The 21,922-nt window shown below is 37.8% G+C and overlaps 1 protein-coding gene across 9 annotated transcripts in view; it reads right to left on the bottom strand.

Annotated features, from left to right (window-relative positions):
• NVL (nuclear VCP like) overlaps nucleotides 1-21,922 on the bottom strand; it is a 70,376-nt gene that overhangs the window by 13,186 nt on the left and 35,268 nt on the right. For all 9 annotated transcript variants that reach the window (XM_081039080.1, XM_081039085.1, XM_081039081.1 and 6 more), the window contains 4 exons: nucleotides 20,571-20,690; nucleotides 17,143-17,242; nucleotides 6,841-6,947; nucleotides 1,536-1,612 (listed from right to left, as the gene is read on the bottom strand). In XM_081039080.1, the coding sequence (XP_080895206.1) occupies nucleotides 1,536-1,612; nucleotides 6,841-6,947; nucleotides 17,143-17,242; nucleotides 20,571-20,690 (404 nt within the window). The remainder of the gene's footprint in view (nucleotides 1-1,535; nucleotides 1,613-6,840; nucleotides 6,948-17,142; nucleotides 17,243-20,570; nucleotides 20,691-21,922) is intronic.

Consider the following 21,922-nt stretch of genomic DNA (forward strand, 5'->3'; position numbering starts at 1 on the left):
GGGCAGTAGCATTACAGTGTCTCTCAAACTGTGAGGACGGTGGCATTGAAACCCAAAGTGGACACCGGTCAGCTTTAACCCTAACTCTTTATACACTGACACCTTACATGGTATAATCCTAAAGATCTGGTCCAGGGTAAGTTTTACCATCAAAACGGCCTGTTACTGAAAATCTTCAGATTTTTGCACTCAGCTGTAAACCACTCACTTAAGACTCTTTTTTTTTTTAACCCCTTAGTAGTAAGTTCATTTCATTACAGACGGGTACGGGTTTAACTCCCAACTAGGGGGAGAGATACATTCTCCTTTAAGGAAAGAAGGGCCTTTTACATCTGCCCCTCACGACCACTGCCCCTCTGATCACTTCCCTTTCACAGAGACAATCACTGCTTTCTTGGCTCTAGATCAGGGGTGTCCAAACTGCAGCCTGCGAGCCAACTGCGGCCCACAGCAAATTCCAAAAATATATTTAATTTACTTAAATAAACCAGGTGAGGCAATACGTACTTCACCTCGAGTGAGTGGCCCAGCTGTTTGTGTATTTTAGAGCATAATGGCCGTTGGTGAAAAACATTGAAAAAAGTTTGGACACCTCTGCTCTAAATGAGCCAAGATTCCTGACCAGACTGTGACATATGTCTCAAGTGTGTTGGCTGAGGTACAGAAGAAAGACTGAGACTCAGCCCTGGATGGCCACATGTGAAAAAACTTTGTATCCTAACCACACCCCCTATAAATGATCAGCATGGCTTCAAGCGAAATCATCTGGACAGAGATGGTTATGTGAAATTCTTTAACCGGAACTGGAAATCACCAAATTACTACCAGTGGACAGAAATTTACATTGCTGAACAGATTCCTGAGGACTTCAAAGATGGAAACACCACCTGTTCTTGACTCAGCTTCGGAAAGCCCGTTATCTGGCCCTGTCCTACAGGAATATCACGAACACCACGCATATTGTGGACAATCAACAAGGCTTCTCAAATAAACCAGAGCAGATGTTTCCCACTGATAAAAACTGGAGTTTCATTTTCTTCCTTTATATCAAAATTGGGAAAGTTAACAAACAAATTTCCTTACAAACATGAAGAAAACAAAAACTAAACCACCACAAACGTATGAGAGCTGAAGGCAGAGGTGTTTGATTTCCTGCAGGCTCTGTGGATCTTCATAGCTGTGCTGTGAAAAAGGAATACTGAGGCTTGGGAAACGTGGCACTCATACATTATTCTCTTCTAAATGCTGAAGCACCTGGACAATTTGGCAGCCTGTAATGTCTGCTCAAATATTCTGGAAGGACAGATAGTTTGTGAAGGGCAGCAATGGTGGTCAAGGTAGCTGAGTACCAAGAATCAACAAGATAGGGGAGGATCCCCCTCTCCCAGAATTCCTCAGAGTCAAAATGGGCAGTAGTTTCTCTAAGGAGGGAGCGAGCAAAAGTGAGACACATGAGGTAGTGCTCCACAGGGGGTCTAATGTAACCCTCCCAACATCCTCATGAGAATTAACTCACTTGAGACCGAGATACTTACGAATAGCAGTCACAGCGAAGGTCACCAGCAATTGCTTCCAGATTTACATCTGCATCCAGTGGGGGTTTGGTGCCATTCTAAATAAGAGAGAAAAACGATTTTTCATGGAGGCTTTAAAGACCAGTGCTTTTCCACATGATAGGTTCTTACTACACAGTACTGGATGCTTGACTAAATGAATATAACTGACTCCCAGACCAGTGTAATAAGATTTTCATAAATTTCCATTGTGAGAAATGAGCTTAAGTAGCAGACTCTGCGCTTGGGCAAGCGAAAGGCAAACAGTGTTTGCTTACAAAGACTGACAAACCTGTGCGCAGTTGCAGCAAAAACAAAACACCACTAAGAACCAAATCACCACCTCAATCTTCCCAAAGATGAAGAAACACAGTTCCTTTGCCTGACTGAATATGGCAAAGACTGAAGCCCTGCTTCCTTCTGATGAGCACATGTGCCTAGGTTTAGGTGGGTTGGGATGGGAGAAAGAATACTGAAGCAGGACAGGAGAGAGGAAGCAGGAAGCCCTACCACACAAGCCCCAGGCCCTCGGTGCCACATGTGCTCTTGCTTAACCCGCTACCTGAACTCAGCCCTGACTCTGGTGCCAACGCCCTTCAGCTCATACCAAGAGAAGAGAGAAAGGACAAGTGTCAGAGCAGTTTGAGGGTACAACACAGACCCTGGCACACTGATACAATACGTGTTCAATAACATTTTTAGTGATGGCAGGTTACGTTCGTTGAGTATTTGATTTATTCTGATTCATAACTTACATATACACTGTATACAATCTTTTTGGCAAGTATTACATTAGGAAATAAGTAGTTTAAGAAGAAACACACTGAAAAAAGTGAATAAACATATGCCATTAAGCTTCAAGGTAAGTATGAATATTAGTATGGCAGGGGTTCCACGAGGAGGTGGTTCAGACGTGGCCGCTGGTGTGATTACCGGCCCCTGGGCCCACACTCAGACGGTGGCCTCTCATGCCCTCCCAGCTGGGCATGTTTAAGAATTTCATAAACTGTACACCTGCTATTATTTGATAAAATGCAAATGTTCATCTAACACAGATTCAAGAAACAGATGTTTCCCAGTCAATCCACTTTGACCTGGGAAATAAACATGGGAAAATACACTCTCCGTGTAACATTAGGCAAACAATCTTTGTGCTTTTTTTCCTTTTTCCCTCTGGTTGTGTGTAAAACTAGATGCTCAGACCGAATGATCCCTAAGGTTCCTTTTAACATAAACGGTTTCAATGTAGTCAGTTAACCCAGGTGGGGTTGGGGTGGGTAGTGGCTGGAAGGAAGCAGGAGAGCAGCGTCTTGGCTCTGGTAACGTTCTCTCTCATTGTGGTAAAATCAGCTTAACAAAATGTATCACTTAAACCATTTTTAAGTGTCACAGTTTAGTAGCATTAAGTATATTCACACTATTGTGCAATCATCCATCTCTAGAATTTTTTGAACCTTCCCATAGTGACATTTTGTATGCATGAACCTCTAACCTATCCATTTCCTCCTCTCCTCAGCCTCTAGCAACCACCATTCTATAATACTTTGTGTCTCTAGGAATTGGACTGGTAATGTTCTCTTTTTTATCTGGAGGTCTTGTTTATAAAAACTCATGGACTTAGACATTTAATGATATGTCAACTTTTCTGCATGTGTATTATACTGCAATATAAAGGTCTAAAAAGTGGAAGTAATAGTGGACCAGGAAATAGAAAATGTTGAGTTCTAAAATTCAAGTCTGCAACTGAATGGACCTTTGATAAGTTTCTAAATCTCTGTTTTGGTACTAAAAAAACCCGGTACTTGATCTCCAGATGAGCAGGTATCATTTTGTGTTATATTTGGGGGAGGGGGGTCTTCTTTAAATAGTGATGGTGAACCTGTAACAGGGACTTTTTATGATGGGGAACAGAAATATCTGGGCTTTCCAAGCTATGCTCGAGTCTCAATCCATCATTAGAAGCAGGTGGGGGTTAGAGAAGAGAGGCTACCTCAATTAGGCATGAGCCCTTACTAGATTCTTTATTTTCATCAGATATTATCAACCTTACTTTGACTGTCAGGCAGCATATGGATGTCCCCTACTTACATTCCACGTGCTGCTAGCGAATTTTACCTCAAACTTTCTACTGTCCTGTTTTAATCCAAAACTCAATCATCAGAAGTAACTCCATGGAGGATTGCCCGAGGATAATTCTTTTACTCGTCTCATTATCTAAATTCCTCCTTTAGGCCAAGCTGGACTGTCATAACGGTCTGCAGGTCATCAGAGGGCATTTCTCTGACCTTTTTTTTCATAAAGTTGTTTTTAATGAACTGGCTTTGACTTACGTTCTCGCCTTACCTGTACTATGTTTATGATGGGGATGTTAAAAACAGTCCACCCCGTCTTAGTGTTCTCTGTATGAGGACCCAGAGGGGAACTTTTTCTCACATCTGCATCCGGGGAGTAACTGACAGCTTTCTATATTTAGGGCACGCTTGAAGTTAAATCTTTTATGAAAGCTTAATATAGAAAGGAACACAATAAAATAAATGGTTATCTGAAAGTAATATTTTAGAAAAATAGTTTATTCTTAGAAGTTTAAATTCTCAGGGGCACCCAGATGGCTCAGTTGGTTGGAGCGCGAGCTCTAAACAACAAGGTGCCGGTTCAATTCCCGCATGGATGGTGGGCTGTGCCCCCTGCAACTAAAGACTGAAAATGGCAACTGGACTTGGAGCTGAGCTGCGCCCTCCACAGCTAGATTGAAAGACAACGACTTGGAGCTGATGGGCCCTGGAGAAACACACTGTTCCCCAATATTCCCCCCAAAAAAAATTTTTAAAAATTTAAAATAAAAAAACAATGGAGGAAAGAATGGACTTAAAAAAAGAGAAGTTATGGCCCACAAATATAATATGTTTCTAGTTATATGAGGAATCTAGAGTGGTCAAATTCATAGACAGAAAGCAGAATGGTGGTTGCCAGGCACTGGGCGTAAAGGGAATGGAGAGTTACTGTTTAATGGGTATAGATTTTCAGGTTGCAGAATGCAGAGCTCTGGAGATGAACAGTGGTGATGGCTGCAAAAAATGTGAATATACTAATGCCAAAAACCTATACACTTAAAAATGGTTAAAATGGTAAATTTAAGTTAAACATATTTTACTACAATTTAAAAAAAGGAAGTTATGACCCATTACACTATTATTTCCTATAATTCAGTTTTTTTGCTTAGTTTCAGGTGTACAAAACAATGCAATAGTTAGACATTTCACCCCTCACAAAGTGGTAGCTCCCCTCCCCCAATCTATTGCCCCTCTGACATCGTATGTATCTATTAACAATTCCATTGACTCTATTCCCTATGCTACACTCCATGACTATCCTGTGACTACATAAATATGTATTAAATTTTAGCTGACATAGAATATTATTCAGCTTCAGCTTCAGGTGCAGTGGTAAGGCATCTACACCATCCATGAAGTTTTCCTAGATTTCTGATTAAACATTATATGTTACGTAACACTCAGGTTCAAACAGTAATACAAGATGCACTACTATTTTTCTTTTTATTTCAACAATTACATCTATATTTAGTCACAGAAACCTATTCTTAGTCACATAACAGTCTGGAATCAGCAATGATTTTATTCACACAGTGCATTGGAAAAAATAAAGTGCCATAATCATACCACCATAATAAGGTAATTCTTATTTTGCAATTTCTGACCAGTCTCGGACATGTACATAGAAATACACATCTCTGTATCCTGCTTTTGTGAGATACAGTTTGCTCATCAATTTCAGATATTACAAAAGGCAGTTGTAAGGATTACGCATACTCATACGTGTAAGGTACTCAGAAGACAGTAAGTGCTTAATAAATATTACCTATTATTATCTCAGATATTCTTAGCTCATGAAAAATTAACAGGTAATATTGCAAGGTGCGATGTTAAGTATGTTTAGGTGGGACACATTTTAAAAAATGATTTGGGAATTCTGGGTCTTTTAATGGGATTTTGTAACGAATTTGAAGACTGGATATTATCTCAGAGCACTTGTTCAACATCAAATAACCTTCCTGGCTTTCTGAGATAAAGGTAGTTTTAAATGACATTTGTAGGGAAGAAATGGAAGTTAAGGGAAAAAAATTCTACTTGCGCTGGAGATTTTCAGTGATAAGCCTCTTGTTACCACATCATCACCAGAAACACTAAATAGAACATATAAAAACGTAGTGTATCACTGTTCAGTTTTCTTTTAAGAAACTTAAGAGTCCAAAAGATACTGAGAAGTTGCTCTGACTCACAAATCTTTTCAGATTTTTAGGACCAAGACTAAAGAACTTTTTTTAAATCTCCCCATAATATTTCAGGTGTTAACTGGAAAAAGAGGCAACTATACATAAAACAATCTGGGGAATTATAGTAAAAAGCCAGCAAACTTTGAAACAGAAAGATTATACATTAAAAATGCCAATTTTTCTCACTTTTGGCTGATTCCCTAAAAAAATGCATGTGGGCAGGAAGTCTAACCTTAGAAAAGAATATCTTTATTTTTTAATAATACTTTAGAAAATGTGATTCTAGAAAGTAATATCTTTCTTGGAAAAGAAACATTTATTACAAGTTTAATAATTCCCTTAGCTTTATTTTCTTTTAAATTTCAAGTAAATTTAACTTTATTTAAATAATATGTTAAGTTTATTCCCCCTCATTCACCTGCATAAACATGTTTGGAATGATGTCTGCACTTTATGTTAACGCAGATTATTTTATAGCAGTAAAATTCAGGGTGATTTGCTTTCTTCTTTGTATTTTGGATATATTGCTTATTATTTCTATAAAAATAGCAAAGTCAATATTGGATAGGCATCTTAAAAGTTGGCATATAACCCACATGGAGGACAGAATTCAACATTACGGTTTCAAAACTCAAGTATTCGCTGGATATTTGTTAATGGGCCTAAATCTATTTATTTTTTACCTCAAATAAAAGTTTGTATTCCATTTCAAATATGCTCTGCAGACAATTCCTCTAAAGTAACAAAGGTCTACAAGAATAAAAATTGTGCTTAGAGTGGTATCTCAGATATATCTGTGTAGCATTTAACTCTAAATATCCCTTTTATTTTAAACAAACAACAAAAAAGTTCAATTACAAAAACCTTCTCCTTTGGGAAACAGAGGCAAATACTTAAAGCTGCAGAATAGAAAGTGATCAGGCATCCTAAATTACTACTTGCCTGTATTTAAAAGAACAGAAATAGACGTAAAAACACACTATTCCCTTTACTCACTTTTGTGATTGTTTTTAAGATGGCAAGACGATCTGCTGGGGGTGGTAAACCCACAAAGAGGGTTTTGTCTAGGCGGCCTGGGCGCAGGATTGCAGGGTCAATGATATCTAAAGAAGGGAGGAAAAAGTCTTAAATAAATAAAATAGAATCTTTAAAAAAAAAAGTCACATGAGAGATGGGAAGAGTACATTTTTTAACAGGAAAAATGGATAAATTAGACTTTATTAAAATGAAAAGCTTCTGCTCATCAAAACCGGTAATTAAAAAGTGAGAAGTCCACCCCTACCTTCCTGCCACAAACTTGCTTTCCTCCCAGATTCTTTCCCAGATAAGAAATCTCCACCCACCCTCCAAATACCAGGCAGGTTTCACCCTTCCCTCTAACCAGAGACACATTCTATCAATTATATCAAGTCCACCTCCCATTACCTCAACCATTGGTCAAAGCCAAATGTAATGTCTTCCTAACCAGTCTAACCTTCCCCTCTCTGAGACGCCTAATGCTGCCAGGGCTACTTCCTCAAATACGCATCCAGTTCTCTCAACTCCTGCTCTCCACTGCAGAAGTAAGCCCAATGCTGTCAATACAAGGCTGGCGCATCGTCCGACAAGCCTGTCTGAGGGTCATCTGACTCCAACACTCTGGTCTAGTAAACATTTACACTTTAAAAATGACTGAGGACTCCTTTTCATCTTTCTCTCTTATCTTTCCCTGATTCCCTTTATCATAACCTAGGCAGCTACTGATCTGTTCTGTCACTACATTAGTGTGTATTTTCTAGAATTATATATAAGTGAAATCATGAAGTATGTACTCTGCTTTCTTTTACTCAACATAATTATTCTGATACTGCTATGTGTATTAGTATTTAATTCCTTTTTTATTGCCGAGCAGGATTCCAGTGAATGGCTATGTCACAATTTGTTTTTCCATTCTTCTGTTGAAAAACATTTGGCTTGTTTCCACTATTGGATTACTACAAATAAAACCGCTATGAATATGCACATATAAATCTTTGTACAGGCCTTCACTTCTCTTCGGGAAATGCCTAAGTGTGGACGCAAAGCAGTGTGGCTGTGTCACACTGTAGGTGTATGCTTAACTTAAAACTCGACAAATTGTTTTCCAAACTCGTACTATTTCACATTCTTATCAATAGTGTATGAGAGTTCCAGTTCCTCCCTCTCCTTGCCAATACTTGGTATAGTCTTTGTAATTTTGGTTAGTCATTCTAAGGTTTGCAGTGATATCTCTTTGTGGCTTTAATTTGCATTTCCTTAATGACTAATGATGTTGAGCACACTTTCAGGTGTTTATTTGCCACCTGTTTACTTTCTATGGTGAAGTCTATACACCAACCTTTTGTCCATTTTGCATGGTTTTTTGTTGTTGTTGTTGAGTTTTGAGAGTTCATTTTACAGTCTGGATATAAATCCTTTATCAGATATATACTTTGTGAATATTTTCTCCCAGTCTGTGGTTTGTCTTTGTATTCTCTTAGTGGCATCTTTAGAAGAGCAGTTCAATTTACCCATTTGCTCTAAAGAATTGTACTTTTGATGTCATATCTAAGAAACCTTTGCTTAATCTAAGATAGAAACATTTTTCTGTTTTCTTCCAGGAATTTTATAGCTTTGAGTTTTCACTGGTCTTTGATCCATTTGAGTTAATTTTTGCATGTGGTAAGAGGTATGGATTAAAGTTCCTATTTCTTGCATATGGATGGATATCCGATTCTTCTTTTTGTTGAAAAAGGTTATCTGTTTTTCACTGCATTGCATTTGTGCTTTATAAAAATCAAAATCAAAATCAAACGTCCAGACATTTGTGGGAGTATTTTTTAGATTCTATTATGTCCCAATAATCTATATATCTACGTCTATGACAAAGCCATTCTGCGGAAATATCTTTTCATCTTAAATACACAAATGTAGGCCTTAAAGCCAAACCTGCATACCCCCAAATAAAGCTTAGTGTAAACAATCCCAATTATAATTGGAAAGCATTCTTAAAACTTTTACAATTACTTAATATTTTTAACTGACAAACACCAAATTTAGTATTATGAAATTGTTTACTTATTTTACTTATAGTAAAAAGTATCCTGAGCACTTTATATGAATTTTAGTATTAGATAATTTAAACTATGCTCCACCAGAAGCTCTTACAAAATTCTATTATTACATTATTTCTCAAAGATCTAGTACTGTCTGTGTAGAATTCACATGCCCCAATCTTGTTTTTTGCACTTTAGAAGATCTTAAATATTAGAAGTATGCAAGGGATGACTGGTCTAGAAAGTGAGAGAGACTGACTCATACCCAACACCTCCATTTGCCTAATAGGCATCTTAAACATGATGTTTTTGTGACTGAGATCCTCATCTTATCCCATCTCCTCCCCAAACAAGGCCCCACCTTTGTCTTTGCCATCTTGGTTAATGCCAACTCTTTCTCCCAGTTTTTCAGGCCCAACACCTACAGCCTAGCTTGATTCCACTCCCCCATATCCACATCTAATCCATTAGCAAATCCTGTCAACTCTGACACAATATATCCAGATTCTTTCTACATCCCCAGGCATTACCTGGTTCAAACAACCAATATCTTGCACCTGAATTACTGTTACAGCTCCCTATCTAATTGCATCTGAGAGAATTTCGGGTGGAAGATGCAAAATATAAATTCTTATATTTGAAATGAAAAAGCAACCACAAATCCCAAAGCTTTAAAGACAAAATCCAGTCACTCACAAAAGAGATGGATACCAGAAGAGGAACACTCTGTATCTGCTGATCAAAAAGCATCTACTCTTCTACCAAGTACAAAAAAAGGCTAAAATTTAAGAGCTAATGATAGCAACTTTCAACTTTAGGAAAAAAATTATTTTGTTACAAATGGACCCTCCGATTTTCAACAAAGGTGCCAACACAATTCAACAGGGAAAAGATTAGTCTTTGCAACAAATGGTGCTGAGCCAAGTGGGTATCCACATACAAAAAAGGATGAATTTGGACACCTTTCTTATGATGTACTCAAAAATTAACTCAAAATGGATCAAAGACCTACATGTGACCACTAAAAGTATAAAACTCTTAGAAGAAAACACAGGAGCTAATCTTTGTGACCTTGCTTTAGGCAATGATTTCTTAGATATGATGTCAAACATGTATGTGATTTAAAAAAAATCAATAAATTGGACTTTATCAAAATTTAAAACTTTTGATACTCTTGTATCAAAAGTATCTTTTGTCATTCCTCAAATGACACCATCCAGAAAGTGAAAAGATAACTCACAGACTGGCTGAAAATATATGCAAATCACACATCTGATTAACTTGTTCCTAGAATAAAGAACTCTTACTACTCAATGACAGGACAGCATTAACCTAATGAAAAAATGGGTGGAGTATTCAAACAGACATTTCTCCAAGAGATATATGAATGGCCAACAAGCCAAAGAAAAGATGCTCAACATTATCATGCAAATGAAATTCAAACTACAATGAAATACTGCCTCACATCCATTAGGATGGGTTTACCATGTTTCCCCGAAAATAAGACCTAACTGGAAAATAAGCCCTAGCATGATTTTTCAGGATGACATCCCCTGAACATAAGCCCTAATGCGTCTTTTGGAGCAAAATTTAATCTAAGACCCGGTCTTACTTTCGGGGAAACACGGTAATAAAAAAGACAGACAATAACAAGTGTTAGTAGGGATGTGGAGAAATTGGAGCTTTCATATACTGCTTTCTCACAATCACTAGTGGCAATATAAAATGGTGTCGTCATTTTGGAAAAGATTTCGGCAGTTTCTCAAAATGTTAAACATAAGAGTTACCGTATGATGAAGCATTTCTATACATGGGTCTCTATGCAAGAGAAAATATAACATATGCCCAAACAAAACCTTGTACATGAACGTACATCGCAGCATTATCAATGCCCAAAAGTGGAAACAAGCCACTTTTTGTTTCCATCAACTGAAGAATAAATAAAATATGGGATATCCACACTATGAAATATTATCTGGCAATAAAAAGGAATAAAGTATCGACACATTCTATAACACGGATAAACACTGAAAACAGTACGGTAAGAGAAAGAAGCCAGACACAAAACCCTACAAATTGTGTCATTTAATTTACGTAAAATATCCAGAAGAGGGAAATCTATGAAGACAGAGTGTAGATTAGCGGTTTTCCAGGGCTGGGGGTAGAGGAAGGATGGGGAGTGAATATTAACAGTCACAGATTTCTTTTTAGGGTGATGGAAATGTTCTAAATTAGGTTGTGGGGATAGCTGCACAACTCTAAATATACTCAAAACCACTGAATTGTATACTTAAAATGGGTCAAATTTATGGTATGCTACATATCTCAATAAAGCTGTGTTTTTAAAAACTGGATCCTGAGACTAACAAGATTATCCATATGTGCAGTGAAAATTATTACAAGATCAGAGAGAGGTTTCATGAAACAGAAGTAGTTCTCTATGATTCATTAAACTAATACTTACTGAGTTCTATTATGTACCAGGGTACCTGTAAATCAGCAGAGGAGATGCCAGGGCTTAAGTTAATTTTAAAAGGGCAGTACTGTGCCAAAGGGCAAGATATACAGGCTTGACCATGGGAACAAGTCACTGTTCAATTGCCCTCAAGGAGTATTCAACCACGATCCAAGGCCACTCAGACTCGATAGGCTAGAGACCACTACATTTTACTTGGAACTTAAGCGGCTGAATATCTTACTACAATGAAATAAGTATCTTCTTTGTAAATCACCCACTTCTTCATCTGACAAATAATTATTAAGGACTTACAATGAATAGAGACCCTGAACTATCTAATTACACATCCTAATGTACTTACTTGTATTTTCAACTGAACCATAGAGAAAGAGCAGAAGCTCTTTCTGGATACTCGCTATCAGTAGAAAATAGATGTTTACCGAGTAAAAGAAAAAGTAGTAAGCTGGTGTGGCTATTTGGGTTTTGTAAACTGTGTGCTGTACAGGAGTGTTTTTAACCAGCCAGACAAGGAATGAAGTGGGAACAGGTAGTTCCTCAACAGAGAACATCCTTTATAGGAGTTGGTATTTGAAGAAGGAAATGCAAAGGTGTGTGTAGGAGAGATTAAACTACAGCATCTGTGGTCTGGATGCCATTTACACGAGGAGATTCATGCTTGCACACGGTGTGGATGTTGGTGTACCACACATCAAAAGAGGTCTGTCACAGTTCTTCAGACATCCAGAGGCAGGACTTTCTTTTCTAAAAATCAGTACCTCAAAAATTAAAGCCAAAAATACAGAGATGGAAAATAGGAGAGAAGAAGCAATTTAGAAGATCAGCTCAGGAGGTGTAGGACCCACCAAGTGCTGAGCATACACATGAAACAAACAAAACATCACATAAAAAGGATCAGAATGACACAGAACTTTAAAGAAAAAGAAGCAATGCCTACAAATTATGAAAAAATGTAATTTTCAACTCAAAATTCTATGCCCAGCCAAACTACCAATCAATAATGAGAGAAGAATAAAGATAATTTCAAATACATGAGGACTCAAAAAAAAAGTTTCCTCCTTTCTTAGGAAAGGCACTGAAAGAAGAGCTCTAACAAAATGAGAGTAAACCAAGAAACAGACATGAAAGAGATGGCAAAACTCCTGAAATTAACAGCTGTTGATTCACACCTAGAAGGCAGCCAGTCCAGACTAGTGTAGGAGGATGGAAAGCTCTAGAAGGGAGGTCTCCAGAAACAAACAAAAAATCAAATGAAACTGATACATCATTTATTAAACAAAATTGACCACTGTATACTACATCTGATGAAGAACAGGAACACAGAGAACAAAGCAAAAGAAAAAAATGAGGATTAATAAATCTAAAGAATAAAAAAATCATATGAAAAAGGAAACCTAACATAGTGTTATTCTTGGGTGCGCAAAGAGAAATATTTACATAGTCATAAGTAATGTAAACACTGACCAGTGATGTAACCAAAGTTGTGATAAAACTATGCAATAATATTGGGAGGACAGAGTCAAGAGAAGGTGTGGGGGTGATGATGGGGGTGGTGTATGTATAAGAAGAAATGGTGAATGTAAGATAACAATCTTCATCTACCTTAAAAAGAAGTTAATGGGAACTGTGAATTGTGTGAAACTGATAAGAAATAGCAGTATGAACACACTATTTGAAAATATGGAGGAAATACAGAAAAAATAGCTCAAGGCGCTTACCAGTGGCTGCCTGTAGGCAGGGGATGTGAACAGCTGAGGCAGAGAACAGTTTTTGTTACAAGCTTTACAGTGTCATCTGATTTTTAACTGATGCCTCAGTGTGGGCTTCTCTTTTTCAAGCCATTCACTAATTGGAACTATAACCAGAGATTTGTCTTATATTCTCCTAGGGAGTCTGTCAATCCACAGAAACCAAGTCACACAAAACCAAGTGTTGAAACCTGCTCAAAACCCTCTTTAATCTTTATGACAATCCTGATAATTAAGTATTAGCTTCATTTTGTAGATGAAGAAATGATGGTTAGCAAGGTGAAGTAATATATACACAGATTAATGTAGTTTAATAAAGAATACATTTGGTCTTTACCTCAGGTTCCTGGCATACAGCTTCAAAAATCCGAGGAATTCCCTGAATAACTGACTTTGTTATGCTAATGAGGTGACTCAGGGTTGACCCCCAGATTACTCCGGAAGGGGAGGGCTACCAGAAAGAGGAACTCTGTGATTACAGGATTGGAATTTAGACCCAGATCGCCGGGGAGGGAATGGGAGGCCGAAGACAGTTCAATCACTTGGGCCAGTGATTCAATCACCGCTACATAATTTAGTCCTGGGCAGGCTAAAATCCACACACCCCTTCTTGTGGCTAAAAGGCCCCTTGAACTTCTTCACCGGGATCCCTCCCAATCACATTACTCTGGATATACTGGCCTTTTTCAGAGCTCTCCAGCATGCCAAACCCGTCTCACTTTGGGCCTTTCTATTTATCGTTTGCTCTCTACCTGGAATGCTCTTCTCCCAGACTTCTGCATGACTTGATCCTTCACACCATTTGTGTTTAAGACATAATCACGTCACTTCTGAGGAAGGCTTCCCGGACCATGATATCTAACTAAATCAGCATTCCTCTCCTCAACCAGTCATTCTCTATCCTCTTACCCTTTCTTATTTCATTTATTTGCTTGTCTATTACTTACCCCATTTCCCAGCCCCAAATCAGATTATGTGCACACAAAGAATTTTTCTGAGTTAACTTCTGAACTGTTAACCTTTGCATTCCCAAAGCTCAGTCAGACCAGGCATACAGTAAAAACTCAATAAATACCTGATGAATAGAGAGTAAATCTGAGACTAAAGAAAATGATATTGATTGACTGATGTACAGCACCAAACCGTACGGAGCATGTACAGCACGCACAATACAGCAAACAATGTGATGAAAGAAAAATGTGTGATGAGAGACAGCTACACGTATGAAGGAGCGAAGATCCCCACGATTTTTTTACATTCCTACTTCCTCTTCTGAAACTGGCCTTCCTGTCACTGCCCTGACCAACCAAGTTTACCTATTCAGGGCCTTGCTTTTAGGTGGAATGGCAGCTTCCACCTGGGTCTCCTGGGGCGCAGCTGTCATATAAGAAGTGTGAGCACTCAGGGAACCATGCCAATGGAAGCCACATGGAGAGTCCTTGGAAGATGACAATCAGCATGCAGGAGAGTGAGATGCCAAGGAGCACCAAGCCACCAGACACGTGAGGAAAGAAGCCACCTAGGAAAGGAGTCCTCTGGCCCAGACACCCCAGCTGATGGCATGTGGATCAGAGATGAAACACCTGGACAAGTGCTTCCTGGATCCCTGACCTATCAAACCGCAAGCAGAGCAAAAATGGTGATTTTTAGCCACTAAGTATTTCAGGCAGCAACAAGTGACCAGAGCATCAGGCAAGAAGGGATTTCTTAAAGCCGAGCAGAAAACAAGTTATAAACAATCCAACCAGAATGTCACAGGATAGTGTACAACAGAACAGAATGGTCAAATAAGCATGAACACAAGTGAAAAGGATCCAGAACATCCATTTTTAAATGTAGGTAGGCTATCAACGCAGTGAGACTTGCTATGGGGGAAAGGGAATGGGTTGAGGCGCAGTGGGCAGGAAGACAGCACTAAAGGACACCGGAAAGGACAAAACACAACACCACGTGATGACTCATCTGTCATTCTAGTCACTGGTTAAACTCAACACAGAGGACTACACTCATTTCTGGGTTTTACAACTAAGGAGAATCTGGAGCATCGTAAAGAAGGACCTACTATTTTCCAATCTACAGAGATTAAACTAAAAGACTGTTTATAATAAACAAACATGACCAATGCTGAGTGCAGAGAAAGACAGAATAGGTTATTCTAGACAGCAGATCAAAGACTGTCTTCTTGAAACCTATCAGAAAAGATCTGTATCTACTTAGGAAAGGCAGAATGTGATTCTGTCCAAACTTGCGACTTTCAAGGTTTCTTCTAGGAAGACTGATTTTATGACCTAATGACTGCTCCTACTGCTTTTCCAAGTGCTTGTCACAATCATAATAATTACTAAAGAGCTGCCTGGCAAACACCGCGATAGCCAACATCACTTAACCTTATGACAATTCTGATAATTAAGTATTATCTTCATTTTGTAGATGAACAAATGACAGTGAGCAAGATGAAGTAATAGATACACAAGATTAATGTGGTATAATAAAGAATACATTTGGTCTTTGCCCCTGATTCCTGGCATACAGCTTAAAAACATTCATGGAATTTCCTGAGTAATGAGTCTGTTATGCTAATGAGGTGACTCAGGGTTGGCCCTAAGATAACTTCAGGAAGGGGTTGGTTACCAGAAAAGGGAACTCTGTGATTAGGAGATTGGAACTTAGACCCAGAACACTGGGAAGGGAAGGGGAGGCTGAAGATTGAATTTAATCACTTGGCCAGTGATTCAATCAATCGCGGCTACATAATGAAACCCCAATAAAAACTCTGGACATCAAAGCTCAAGGGAACTTCCTGGTTGATAAACACACTGATATGCCCGGAGGGTGATATGCCCTGACTCCATGGGGAAAGGGCACGGAAACTCTGCACTCCTTCCAAGACATACCTGTATGTGTTCCCTTCATAATAAATTATAATTCTAAGTACAGTGTTTTTCTGCATTCTATTAGTTGTTCGAGTGAATTACTGAACTTGAGGAGGTCATGGGAATCCCCAAATTAGTAGCAGGCTGGTCAGAACTGCAGGAGAAACCACTTGAGGCTGGTATCTGAGGTGGGGGCAGTTTTAAGAGGACTGACCCCCTAACTTGCAGGATCTGACAGTAACTCCAGGTGGTTAGTATCAGAACTGAATTATAATCTACTCAGCTGGTGTTAGACCAGCTGGGGTTGACACAGAAGATATGAAGTGCTCTATAGCCAGGACTCAAACCCAAATCTGTCTGATTCCAAAGATAGTATTTCATTATTACCAGAGTCAAAGGATAAACCCTAACAACTTTCAATTTTTCATTTGAAAATAAAATGGTATATAATTTCTAAAGATTTTAGTTTCTGTAGTAACTTATAAGAAATGAAAAAAATTACATCAGCTTGAAAACGGTTAAGTCCACTTAAGGAATTAAATTACCATATCATTGCTAACAGACATAGTTAACACAAATACCACGAGTGGCACGAGTGAACGAGTGGCTAGGAGGCAAAGTATTAAACAATATAAAGAGAATTTAGGGCCCAAAGTAAAAGCCACCTTCAGAAACTTGAAGTTTTGAAACTTTTTCTAAATCCCCTGGAGTGCTTAAGCTTGTAAACACTTTTAAATAATAGTTAAGTACAGGTATGGGGACATGGTTCCAACATAAAACCTTAAAAACCTAACTTGAACTTATAGATACAGTGAGTCTCCCTCATTCTTATTTCCTATGTACTTGAGAGAAACCTTAGGACGTAAATTATGATTTAATACTTTTGTAGCCAAAAGTGTATGTTAAGAGTGTTCTCTACCAACAGGACATCAACACAGGAAAAAAAAAATCTCATGGAATCCAGGCATAATACTATGTTTTTCACTACAGTTTACATAAAAGCTTTCTAAGGTTTTATTTCAACTTGTAAGCCAAAAAGGGATTTCCCAAACTTAATCTTCCCTTTACCATGATGTGATAGGTCAATTAGATGGTTTTTGACTGCTGAAAATTTTCAGACGAATCTGTTTAATATTCTTCTTCCTTACCTGGCCTGTTAGTGGCTGCCATAATAAAAACCTGCTGACGTGTTTCTAGACCATCCATCTCTGTAAGTAGCTGATTCACCACTCGGACACTTGCTCCTGTCTAAAAAGAAATAAACACAGCTCCGTCAGCCCCCAGTAAAAAGACAAATACATCGCCAATTTTTTTGCCATACAAAATAATACATTTTGCTAATTTGAACTAAAGGTTTTGTTAAGAGATAACAATGATCATACCTGAGTAGTTACTACTGTATATCCAAGCTCTGTGCAAAACATGTTCTCATCCCAATGTTTCCCCACAATCCTGTCATTACCCACAATTTAGATAAGGAATCTGAGGCTGAGAGAGGTTATTTGTCCATGGTCTCATGGCTAGACAAGGGTAGAGATGAAACTCAAACTTAGATCTAGCTGATCCCAAAATCTTATGATTCTGAGTTATTCAAAGATCTAACAGCCACACTGATTTCCCTTTGGGCCAATCAAGACTCAACTTTTAAATGTCACATCTGATTCCTCAGGATATCATATGTTCCAGATCTTTCCTGTGGAACTGAGGATTTTTCCCTTTTCCTTGAAGCACACAGTACAAAGTACAGCTACCTCAGGGCAACAAGACAAAGGTCATAGAATTGGTAAATAGAGGCATAAATCACTTAGACAACAGACATTTTAAAAATGCACAATGGAGGAAATGAGAAAAGTGGTGTTGTGTTTCTTTTTGTCATTAACTGACTTTCTTCAATATAAATTTTATGTACAGAAGTGGTAATGAGTTTAACCCACTAATGTCTCCAGAAAAAAATTTGGTACACCTTATTTTCACTCCTTAGAGAGGTAACACTAATAGGAGATGAACAGAATTATGAACTAGACTCAAAAAAAAACAATAAAGAATTACTGGGTAAAAAGAAAAAGAAAACATTGTCATAACTAAGCAAGACAAAAAGCTCAGAATCAATACAGGAAAAGGTTGACAGATTTTATGTATTAAAATTATAACATTGTATGTAATTTAAAATTTAAAGATAAGTGACAAGACAGGGAAAACTAGTACCAACACACATAATCGAACAATGGATTAAGTTCCATCACACATAAAAAGCCCCTATAAAACAATAAAAAAAATTTCAGTAGCAAAAAAGTCAAAGTATATATAATCTGGCAAATTATAGAAGATAAACTACAAACTCACTGAAGATGATCAACTTCACTGATGATCAGGGACATAAATATTAAAATTTAATACCACATTTTGCCAACAAAGTTGACAAAAATTAAAAGGTGGGTATTATCCACTGTTGACAAAGGTGTAGGAAAGTGATTTTCACATACTATTGGTGGGGGTATGTAACTAATTTAGTGAGGGATGATTTAGTATTAGCTTTCAAAATATCACTACATCTTCTACCCTGAAATTCTACTTCTAAAACTCACATACTGCCACATGTGAACAAAAATATGTGATAAGAATGTTTACTGCAGTTCTGTAAGAGAAACAACTGGAAACAATGTAAATGTCCAAAACAGGGGAATTATTAAATAAATTCTTTTACATCCAGACTGGAATATTTACACAACACCTAAAAAAATAAAGTTATTAAGTACATGGCAAAATGATCAAGATAGAATAACCACATTTATATAAACAAGAAGTCTAAAAACATACATGTTAAATTTATCAAAAAAAGTTATAAAATGACAAGAACTAAACACTAAACTGTTAGCAGAAGTAACAGCTCCAAAAAAATAGGGAGGAGAATAGGAAAAAAGACTCTCCTTGTATTTCTTTGAATTTTTCGCAAGTATGCATTCATGTGTAACTTGTATAAAATAGAATACATTCAACTTTAAAATATTTTCAGAATCCCATTCTGGTGAAAATGTTAAAAAGCAAAACACATATATCAGAATACAGAACTGTGTGGGAGTAGGTATCCCAGAGAGATAACCCAGAAGTTAGGCATGAAGTTCACAGGACTACAGACTTCTCATGGGGACTGGATATACCTCAGTGAACCCCTCCAAACTTAAATTAACAGTTGATAACAGAGCTGCATGCAGAGTCCATGAAAAGGACTGTCAATAAATGAAGGGTTTATTTGTAGCAAAAGAGTAAATCCGGAGCATACCATGCCCCAATCAGCTGGACAGCAAGTACTGTGGTTTGCTCTGGATTCCACACTAGATTTTGGGATGTGACAGCTGGCAGGGGAACAGGCAGGCTCTCTGCCTGGCCACCAACGTCACTAACAGAGACAAGACTGTACTAAGGATCTTCTGTGATGATCTGCGGACAACTGGGTGAGGAAACAAAACTGCTACGATGTGAATCTGTGAATCACTTACGTTAGTCAAGTTTTGTTTTTGCAACGTTTGAATATTTTGGGAGATTTTTAAGCGAAATGAGGCATTGAATAAATGTTTCACTACCTAAGAGCACACACATAGAATAATTTGAAAATAAATCACAAAGGAAATATAATCATTTCCTTAGTTATCTTGTAATAAATGTACTTATTCGATAGTCTCTGCTATCTGCTTCAAAAAGGTCACATATTCTTTATACTGTGTTTCCCTGAAAATAAGACCTAGCCAGACAATCAGCTCTAATGCGTCTTTTGGAGCAAAAATTAATATAAGACCTGGTCTTATTTTACTATAATATAGGACCGGGTCTTATGTACCACACCCCACCCCACCCCATCTTACCCCACTCTACACCATCCCACCCCACCCCACACCACACCCCACACCACACCATACTTATATTAATTTTTGCTCCAAAAGACGCATTAGAGCTGATTGTCTGGCTAGGTCTTATTTTCGGGGAAACACAGTATTATGCTTCCCTACACTTCCAACTCTTCATTACACAGCAGTAGTCCTGGTACTGGCTGGTTTCTGGGCACTCATTGAAATTTCTAAGAACTATGACTCGATGCAGTAACACAAGTGGTATTCGAGGCAGACCGTTTTTGTATCTTCCCCATTGTGTAATGGTGCCAAGTCAATGCATATTACGTGGACTCCACCACTGTGAGCGCATGAAGTCTTACATTGCATTTGCTCCTATCACAAGGAACCCATTTAACTGAAGAGAACCATAAGATTACAAGGCAGGTTATTTAAAACCAGTATCACTTCCATTCCCAGCTACTCACACAAATCAGATAGGTGCAACCAAAATAATACGGGGGGGGAGGGGAGAAATGGACATAGAGGCTAATTAAACCACCAACTGTCATCCCTCAGCCCTGATTTCAAATTACCAGGTTTCTTCGTGTAAAGAGTCTCAGTGTTCTCAAGGAACTACTTTATCAGAACTACCTGACTTTTATAGAAACTATGAAAACTTACTTTATAAGAAGTTGCAAAAGGTTTGTGGTGCTTACAGACTTTGTCCATCACGAATCTCTGATACCTACCTCTCGGTCTGATCTTCGAGGGCATAAAGCATCCACTTCATCGAAGAAGATCACACAGGGTGCCGAGTTCTTGGCTCGCTGAAAAACCTGTCGCACAGCACGCTCACTCTCGCCAACGTACTAAACATACACAGACAGGAAATAAATTGTAGAGACACTCCAACTTTGAGGTTTGGGCCAAATTATAGAAAAACTAGTTTTAAGTGGCATGTGTATGTCAGAGTCAAAAATTTATTAGGTTAAACCATTTGCAATTGCTGGTATTTAACCATTTTGACCTATAAAAACAGCCCGTTGTGTGTGGTTCAACTTAACAAAATTAGCTACTATTTCAGCTAATAAATGTTCTCATTTAAAAAATGAAGACTAAATGGAACGTAAGGTCTTCTCTACGTCAAAAAAATCCCACCATTCGGTTCTATTTTAGAAGCGATCTCCTAAGCTCTATGCATATAAAATACCCAGCAATAATTTTCATTAATTCAATGGTATTTTAAATGCAAACAAGACAATTTATTGTTTTACTGTCATTTCTACACAAGTCATCTTGCTAAAGGGAAAATTATTTTGTCCGATAGCATCAGAAGAGACAACCTGAGCCAGCTGAGTCTAGCAGCTTTCATATGGCATAATGTATGTTAAAATATAAATCAAACTATTAAAACGTTAAGAGCAGTCAAGAAATACAGCAATTCACAAGCAGATATAACATTCGGACTAATTAATATAAAAAATTGTATGTATGAATATGGTTTCACTATTAGCAAGGCTTAAGAAATTGTTCTTATAAAATTTCAAACTATCTAAGAAAAGCAGTTTATTAGTGATAAAATTGCTAAATAAGACTGAATCTCAAAACATCTTTACAGTGCCAATGGTATCATAAAGCATCTTTTATGTTATTTTATTTTTATGACCATATGGCCATAATAAAGTCATTAACGCATAGAATATATCACAGATGACAGTGATTAAAGTATTTTTATTTTCTCAGATTGAGTAGAACTGTCTTTCCCTCATGTCTGTCCTGGACTTTTCTTGGTGCTTTTACTCATTCTGTTTCCCTTACTTGAACTGCTTGCTACCTTCCAACAGTTCTCCTTGCATTCTAAAAGATCCCCATTAATCTTCCTTCCCATTATTTTCTCTTCTTTGCTGTTAGAGCACTTTCTACCATTATGATTTCTGAGCGATTCTACCTTCACTATGTTATATCATAAAGTCTCTGGAAAGCAGGAGTCATGACTGTTACAAATTTTCCTCGTTCATCGCATCCTGCGCAGTGTATAAATACAGTAGACCAGTTTAGTTTCCTGAAAAATCTAGCTCAACAAAAATTACATTTGGAAGGC

The sequence above is a fragment of the Rhinolophus hipposideros genome (genome assembly GCF_964194185.1).
Source record: "Rhinolophus hipposideros genome assembly, chromosome: 26".
NCBI classification, from domain to species: Eukaryota; Metazoa; Chordata; class Mammalia; order Chiroptera; family Rhinolophidae; genus Rhinolophus; species Rhinolophus hipposideros.